This window comes from Carassius auratus, chromosome 22, assembly GCF_003368295.1.
Source record: "Carassius auratus strain Wakin chromosome 22, ASM336829v1, whole genome shotgun sequence".
NCBI classification, from domain to species: domain Eukaryota; kingdom Metazoa; phylum Chordata; class Actinopteri; order Cypriniformes; family Cyprinidae; genus Carassius; species Carassius auratus.
Genome location: NC_039264.1, coordinates 4816152 through 4825521, shown reverse-complemented (window position 1 = coordinate 4825521; position 9370 = coordinate 4816152). Strand labels below are relative to the sequence as shown.

Below are 9370 nucleotides of genomic sequence, written 5' to 3'. Positions count from 1 at the left end.
TTATTCAACATTGCCGTTTTACTTGGCAGTCTTAAGCCTCCAGGTTTTCATCCAAAATTTCTTAAATTGTGTTCCAAAGGCAAACAAAGCTTTTACGTTTTTGGAACGACATGGGGTAGATTTTCATTTTGGAGTGGAGTATCTCGTATCTCTTATTTGCATGGTGGGGAAAAAAAACACAATTATGTCTTTAGAAACTCTATAAAAAACAGAATTAGCTTGAGCTGTTACACATACACAGAGTTAACCCATGCATGTGCTGAAGTTCAGTAGCAAAAATGGAAGAAGTCAACAGAGATCGCACAACGCTACAGAGAAGTTATAGAGAATAAATAACTGTATTACTTTAGAAAGTCTGTAAAGGCTGTAAGAAGATTTCCAAGACATTAAAACCTCTCAGCCGTATTCCTTAACTAAAAGTGTGTTGTACCAAAAAAACTTTTTAGGGTGTTGAAGAAAAACCACAATATCATAAAATGTTAAATCAGAGCAACTGAGAAAAACCTGCAATGTAAAGCCAAAAACTTGCAAGATGACCCGATGAAAGAAGGAAAACCATTTCAATGCAGTGTGTAAGACGAACACTAGACAAGTACGGCCTTCATGTTGAGACATCTTGCAGAATACCACTCTTGATCAAGAAGAACAAAAGACTGACTTGAACTTGCTAAAATTCATTTGTGTAGACCTGTGGAGCTCTGGAAGAATGTTTTATGGAGTGATGTGACCAAACTGGAACTTTTTAGACCCATGGATCAGCGGTATGTCTGCTGCAAAAAAGTCAAATCTCATAAGCAGAAGAACACCATCTCCATCGTCAAACTTGATGGTGGATCAGTCCTGTTATGGGTTGCTTTACTGCAGCAGGAAGTGGAAACCATGACTGTATGAAGGACATCATGGATAATTTGAATAATCAGGCCATTTTGACAAGAATTGTGATGCCTTTAGTGCAAAGATTGAAGCTGATGATCAATGGACTTTCCTGCAGGACAGTCATCCCAAAGTACACATCCAAATCTTCTTCTGCTTGGTTCAGGGATCAGTCATAGAATGTACTTGAGTGGCTTGTTCAGTCTCCAGGCTTAATTCTCCTTTCAAATATCTGGTTGAATTTGAAGAAAGCCGTGGCAAAGTGAAAATCAAAGATTATCAGTGATCTGGAAGCTTTTTCATGTGAGGAATGGACCAAGACTGTAGTAGAGAGATGACAGAAGCTTCTTAGCACTTACAAGCAGCGTTTATTGCTGGACTTTTTGGGGGGTTGAATAATTCTTAACATGAATGTTTAGAGCCAATTAGAATTTCATTATGATTCATCAATGTTCCATTCTCAGAATCACTCAAAAGTGTATTAACAAACTTTCTTTAACACTTTACTGATACCTTTGTTAAATTGTTTTCATAAAATTATGTTCTCCATAGCAAAATGTCTTGCAGGTCAAGTGGGTTGAATTATATTGGCTGAATTATATTGATTGCAACTGTATTATAACCTTCTTCAGTGTACAGTCTGAAAGTATCAGAAAGACCAAACTAATGAACAAATGAATGAATGACTGAATGAATAAATAAATAAATACATAAAAACATTACACCAATATACAATATATTAATTTCCCATAACTTCCAAAATCCATCTGTTTGTCAATATTTTATAAAACGTATCTACACCAACACACCAATTTTCACATCACTGACCATTCCTTGTGACACAGCACCAGTTTACAGACCAGCTGGAGCTTTACCTTGATTCTTGTTTAGATTAACCAAATTAGACCTGAGTATCTGTAGTGTCTGTGAATTTCTCAACAGACTGGAGATTTCTGTCAACTCCAGAGTCTCCTATTTGATTCCTGCTCAGATCCAGCTCTCTGAGGTTTGAATTAAATGGGATACACTTTTAAAAATACTTACTTCAGCTTTTCCAGTCTACACTGTACATTTTCAAACCAGAGTCAAGATGATCTTCATTCCTGGGTTTCCTAGTTTATTCTCACTCAGATCCAGCTCTGTCAGATTTGAAGGGTTTGAATTTAGAGCTGTAGCCAGAACATGACAACCTCCTTCTGTGATACAGTTGTTCTTCAGACTGCATAAAGAGAAAAACACTTCAGTTTTAATCCGAATATTTACCAGTATGTTTTAGCTGACATTTGACAAATACTGGTGATTATGATGATGATGGCAACTAATTCAGTCAGCGATCTCTTATACAAGAGGTTGTTATAGAGATACAAGACACAAAAAACAACCAGCAGCAAGAATTTAAAAATGTCCTTTGTAACATTAAAATAATATACATCAATATGTAGAGTTAACAGTGTTTTTCCCTGCAGTAGAACAGCGATCTGATTCACTCGGCAGAACATGGAGATCCAGTGATCTCTGTCTACTCATCGTGCCTAGATCTAAACTTAAAAAACGAGGTTCATGGTCATTTGCATTCAGAAATGCCTCCAATTAACCATACATGGTGACAACACCTCCCTTTATAAATCATGTGAATGTATAATGTCCTCACCAAAATCATGGAAAAAGAAAGCAGTACTGACTGAGAAGACATTCTGTGCGCTCAGTAAACAGATCAGCGCGCTTTTTTTAAACATGCTCTCAGTACAGCGCATGGTTTGCCTAATCTTTTAGCATAGCCAGATCAGTCATGACACTATAGCAATATTTCAAATGACTTCCCAGCTACTTATTATTTTTGTCTTGTTTTTAGATAAATTAATCATGATGCATTTACTACATAAGCAAAAATATATTTAGTCTTGTTTCCTGGGGGGGGGGGGGGGATAAAAAGACTAAATATCTTATCTAACTTGAACTATTAATTTATAAATTTAGTATTTGGGGACACAGGAAACACACAGTAGCACTTTCTTTTGTAGTATTGCCATTCTAGCACTAGATTATCTGCTTAAAACATGCTCAGAGTCCTGCTTATATTTACACACATTCCTATGTTAAAGTACCAGTTGGTAGATCCCACTTTTTGCATGAGACTGTTATTACACACGCATTACACACACACATCTGTGTGTATGCACTATAGGACACCGGAAGTTAGAGTTCATGCTGGAATTTAAGCCTGTAAACTTCACTGAGCTGAAGCAGTCTTGTCCTCAATTCTGTGGCAAATTATCTAGGTCCATGTTAACAGATGGATCTAAATTTGAACAAAACACTAATGATTGTCACAAAACTTACCTCAGTATCTCTAGTTTGCAATTTATATCCTTAAATCCAGTGCAGAGCAGCTTCACTCCTGAATCCTGCAGATTATTATAGTTCATGTTCAGCTCTTTCAGATTGGTATCTGATCCAAGAACTGAAGCCAGAGCTGGACAGCTTTTGTCAGTTAAGCCACAATCATTTAGCCTAAAAGATAAATAAAATCAAATCACAAGGTTCGATACATGAAATACATTTGTTAAATAAAAAAAAAAACATTTATACCAATTATTTTTAGATTAACAGAAAATACACTGCATATATATTAGAATGTTATTGATTCAAATTTCCTACATAAAACAAGCTAGCATGCTTTAATAAAACTTAATGAAATATGTAAATTAATAATAGGCTTATATCATTAATGGCAATGAGTTATATATTTAAAAGTGGTGCTCTATCTTGATGAGTTTCTTGAGGTGGAGATGTGGTGGTTAATAATTTATGCATTGAGGTTATGCAAGAGTATATCTTCTTTAAAGCGGTAGTTTAAGAAGTTGAACTGCATATAGTCTTGAGTTTTTTTTTCTGATGAGGTCAGCTGGGTCACCTTCTGTTTGCAGTAAGTTAGTAAAATAAAGATGATGGGATCGCAGAAAGTTATCAGAAGGAGATGTGTAGCACTGCGTGAGGCAAATGGTGGTCACACTAGATACTGACTGGTTTTCGGACACCCCCATACAGCCCCCCGAATGGGAACGAGCTATGTGTGAACAAAAGCCAGAACTAATGCTGTAAAGGGTGTGTCATAGTGATGATACACGCTATCACGTGATTCTTTTACCAGTTGTTTTGAAGGCAGATCAACGTCTGTGAAAATAAATAATGCAGAGGTGTAAAAAGTACAAGTACTCAGTGAAAATTGTACTAAATTAAAAGTACAAGTATCTGGTCAAAATCATACTTGAGTAAAAGTAAAAAAGTACAACTTTTAAATTGTACTCAAGTATTAAGAAAGTAGAAGTACTTTTTTTCTGAAAGACAATACAGAAGAATGGTTAAAGGGAGAGAACGCAAAAAATGCAATGGCACAGGTATATTTAGTACAACAACATATATTACATTATATTTCAACAACAACAATTAAAATGAAACCCAGCAAAACACCAAAAAAAAAAAAAAATACAGGGAAAGGGATTCAAAGGAAACTCCATTTCCACCCTCATGCCATCCTATATGACTTTCATTTATATGACGCCAAATCAATGCCAATAATAACCGAGCATACAACTGATGCTTGCGCGCGCAGTAAATCACTTCCGCAAGAGGAAAACTAAATCGGACTCGAGAGCCCGCGAGCTCATTTCAAATTCTCTCGCGCGCATGACATGTACTTTGCGCACAATTCAAGCCCTTGCACGCGCATGGTCATTCCCCATATCCTCGCGCTCGATCTTCTCACCTCTGCTCGCGCAAACAATTGTATCTTTGTCAGTCGTGGGGCGGGGCTTGCTGTTTTAGTTGTTATCTCAAATGTCATTGGTTATTCCCCTTTTCCTGAAGTCAGTATTGGATGCCTGTTAGAAGATTATTAATAATTCACTTGACTTGACACATGACTTCATCAGTGGACCAGATACATGCGAGTTATCATTTCATTGTTTTATTTATTTTTGTCTTTATTTAATGTCATTTAATGCATTGTTCATAGAGTAGATCTTTTCTAGATACTTGATTAACTGGAAGTCTTCTGATTGCTAGTGATTGCAGTCTTGTGATAAGAGATACACACATGAACCCTTTTTACAGACTGTAATGATGCACACACACACATGTACAGAAAATGGAAGCTTTAGCCTAAGTTCTGCCAGGAAGACTCAATCACTTCGTCACTAATTACCTTCATCATTATCCAATCACGTCTTTATACTCCCGTATAAAAGATCGTACTTACACATGTTTGAGTTCGCAGATGCTGACGCGACAACAACCACAGATTCCGACGCGATTGTCTTTGCTCAAGCTGTTGCTTTATTCATTTACTTGCTGTAATTAAGTTCGTGCCCCGCAAACTATCTAGAGTTCGACGTTCCTCTAAAATGCACACGGGATCGTTGACTTAGCTCCGTGTCGCGGTGATTATCTGCAGTCGTTGTGTTTGTTGATTTACAAGCTTTTTCGGCAGAGGATGTGAACATTGGCGGAGTTCCGCGTGCTTCCAGGCCAGGGTTGCCAGGTTTCTCAAAACCGCCAGTTACTACTATATATATATTTAAAAAAAAAAAAAAAAAAAAAAAAAAAAAAAAGCACAATCGCGTTCAAAAGGGATTCATCGGTAGAATTCACATTCTAGGGGCTATATATTTTTGGTCACCTCAAACCAAGGACAGAAATAGCAACCCACAAAAAAAAAAAAAAAAAAAAAAAGTCTTGGCAACGCCGGTGCTTTCCGAGATCGCGTCAGTGCTGCTTGGATCTCAACACCTGAAAAGACTTTGGTCTCAATCAACAAATATTCATCTGTACGCTCACGTGAACCTGCACGAATTAAGTCTCTCCGGACCAGCAGACAGAATTAAGGCTGCCGGTCTCTTCGGCATCTCGCCTCCATCACTTCAACAGTCTACAGCATTATAAGTATCATTTGTTCTATGCACTTGCGGCGCCTGGGCATTAATATATTCTCTGCAAGGATTTATACTCACACGTTCAAATAAAGCACTGGGCGTTTCGTGCTTGTTTATCTAGCAGACTTGCACAGCATAATTAAGATGTTGATCATAGTTGATCAATCTTTTATACTGATAAAGATTTTTCGCATTTCTGTTATATATAAAAAAAAAAAAAAAAAAAAAAAAAAAAATGCTGTCTAGCACACTTGAGATTCGCTGTTTTAATCCTATGCTTTAATCTTTGTTTATTCACTCTTTTTCATTTGCGTTTATTCCTGAAAAGTTCATACTCTAATGGGATTCTATGGTTGCAGATGCAGGGAACCGCTGCTCTTACCTCATCTTCACATGGCTTACTCTTGGACTGCATTATGAACACTGGATCTACCAAGCTGAAGCGTATATGGACCCTTTCTTTTGAGTCGTAGGTAAGATTCGGCTCAATGCTCAGTCAGCAGGCATATAACTCCACGTGACATGAGTTGCTGCTGACCTTATTCCAGAGTAGTGACATATCTCCAGTTTAAACCGAATATTAATTAGCAGGCATGGTTTGTTTGTGCTCCTGGTCTCCGTTTCAAGGCGTGGTCTCACTAGACTTTAAACGCAGTGTTGCCAACTTCTTTCAATGGAAGTAGCTTAATCCTGCCTGAAAAGTCGCTAAATGTCGCTAGATGACGTCATATGCTAATTAGCATATTCATGACGTAAGTGCGTCATATTATCTTGTCTTTTATGTGCTCATGTACTGCGTTTTAAAGCAGCCAAAATTCTCAATAAAAGTTTTTCATTATATTTGAATGTTCCTGTTGTCCGACAACGGAATTAATATTATAATAACTGAAACGCGTCTAATTAAGACTACATAACCAGCTCTCAAAGATGTTAATCTCTGCACTAAAATCCTATTCACGACATTGTCTAATGAAATCACATACACATAAGATTAAGATAATGATTGTACTGTGATTTCGGCTATACTTGTATGTAAATTGTATGTTGTAAGTCGCTAGATTTGTCGCTAGTCGCTTTTTTGGAAAAAAGTCGCTAAATCTAGCGACAAAGTCTCTAAGTTGGCAACACTGTTTAAACGTGCAAAATTATTTCGGACGCCACTGCGAATATGGGCGGGAGCAAGATAAAACGGTCTCCCCTCAATTATCACAAGATGGATTAATTCGACTGTGTCGAAAGCGTCTTATTATATTGTAACGTTACTCTGTATCTCTCTATAAATATATACACCCTAAGGGGAGAAAAAAAAAAAAAATAAAAAAAAAAATAAATAAATAAATATATATATATATAAAACGTCCTCATTCCAATGTATCATCTGTTCCCGTCGACACTACAAACCATGCATCTTTTTATTTTATAAATCTTTTAATGTATTATATAAAATAGGACACTGCGCAACAGCTAAAGTTATATAGCACTTCCTCCTTTTTGAATTTTCGTACAGAGAGGTCATGAAGCCAAGGGGCAAGGAACTCGACCGGAAGTTGAAGTCGGGTGGGGGCTGCCATCTTTTAGCAGAACTTCACTTGCGTTAGCATTCCCATTGACTCCCATTCATTTTGGCGTCACTTTGACAGCGAATAACTTTACATCTGAGGCGTTTAAAGACTCTGTTTGTCCATTATTTATTTCTAAAGATACACAACAATGTATAAAGGGCTCCATTACCTTCTATGTTACATTATGGCCCCGTATAAACAGTTTTTGTAAAAAATAGGCTAACGATTGCGTCATAACCACTCGGCTCTCTGTCGCATTACCGTACAGACAGGAGGAGAAGCTCGCAGGCAATTAACTTAATATGGCGTACTGGCGTTACATTTTAAAATACTATACAAAATAATTAATCAGAATACTTACTCCTGCTCACTCACGACAAAGAACTCCCCGCTCAAGCTCGCCGTCTCTGCAAGATTAACGATGGCAGTTTGCACGCATAGCTACTAGAAGATTTACATCTGGCAGACAGGTTGCTGACGTCGTCAAGCTTCGTTTGAGTCTGCGCGTCAGAAACGGAAGTGCTAAAAAACGCTAAAACTGGGCTTCATTTGTCTCAATTGAGTTCCAATGGGGTCGCTGTGTCCATTTCTTTTACTGTCTATGCATGAAGCAATGTATCGCTCTTCTACTGGTCCACATCCTCATGTTATGCAAATTCCCAGGTCAGAGTTCACCAAACTCGAACTTTGGAACGCAGCGAAATGCGAAATTTTCGCATAAGCTTGCGCTTCCGGTCCGACGCATTCGCATGCGTATGAATGGAAGTCAATGGAGAGAAAAGTGCAGTGTGACAGCCCCATCACTCATAGCAAACTAACGGCTGGAGGGGCGTGTTAAGGAGGTTCTGCTCATGCTGTCAAACTGACGTCATCAGAAAAAATTTTTTGTTACAGAGTGGAAATGTTCAGAATTCGATAAGATTACTAAGACAAACAATGTTTAATTGTTTACATCAAGATTAGCAATGTGTGCTAGTAAGCTTAAGTCAATTCGATTTATGCGGATTTTAAACTTAACTTTCGATACGTCAACTTATAATAATAATAATAATAATAATAATAATAATAATAATAATAATAATTGGGGAGTGACAGTTAAGGGGTTAAGCTACAATCAAGGCTTGTTTATTCGCGCATCTACTGGTGTTGGTTCATTCACTCTTACTCGGCTGTTGCGGCCTCACTTTACACTTTTAGACTTTCAGACAGCTGTGCCCTCAGCCAACCCGGATTCTTTAGTCTGCCCTCCGTTAGCAGACATAATATTAAACGAAGTGCTTACGCAGCTGGAAATCACATTTCTAAGGCGTCACTCCCTCTACAATCAAACCTACACGTTGCATGGTCCGCTTTCTAATGTTTTTCCTTCCAATTTTTTGCGTTCCTATTCTAATTTCGACCGTTGCTCCTTTCTCGTCTTAAAAAAAAAAACGCAATCTTAAAGATCTATTCGCAGACTCCTTGCCAGCATCTAACCTACGCTAAAATTTATAATTCTAATTTTCAAGCTTTTGGTTATTCAGTTCTATTACTACTTAAGGGGTTAGCTAAATCTTCCAACAAATTAAAGACAAATGTCTGCCTATTACCCTGCCCATATTGCAAAATTAATTACTTCCATCTTCTACGGCTTTCTTTCTAAGTACCTCAATATTCTTCTCGAGGCAGTGTTTATCTGCCTTCTACGGGTATGCTTCCAGGGGAATTCACTTCAAACTAATCAATTTGATCCTGCTCGCAGCATTTCCTTCAGATCTATGATTCGGACCTAAATTCTTCACACTCTCCTCAAGCACTCTAAACCGATGTGCAAGGTTCTGGTGTCATCTTAACAATTCTAAAATCAATAATAAATTCTGTCCCTTCTCTGCATGGTGAAATTTCTTAAAATCTGACCTAGAACTTCTAAAAACGCTCCAGTCTCTATTTTACCTAACGGAGCACCCCTTTCCAAGGTCTGTTTTAGAACTCACTTAACCACTGTTCTCAAAGCTGCAATCTATC

General features: G+C 37.6%; 1 protein-coding gene across 1 annotated transcript in view; it reads right to left on the bottom strand.

Annotated features, from left to right (window-relative positions):
- The window catches only part of LOC113040766 (alpha-1,6-mannosylglycoprotein 6-beta-N-acetylglucosaminyltransferase A-like), a 13318-nt gene extending 7099 nt beyond the window's left edge, over positions 1 to 6219 (bottom strand). Inside the window, exon 1 of the mRNA XM_026199022.1 lies at positions 6187 to 6219. Coding sequence (XP_026054807.1) covers positions 6187 to 6219 — 33 coding nt within the window. The remainder of the gene's footprint in view (positions 1 to 6186) is intronic.
- Between the last annotated feature and the right edge of the window lie 3151 nt (positions 6220 to 9370).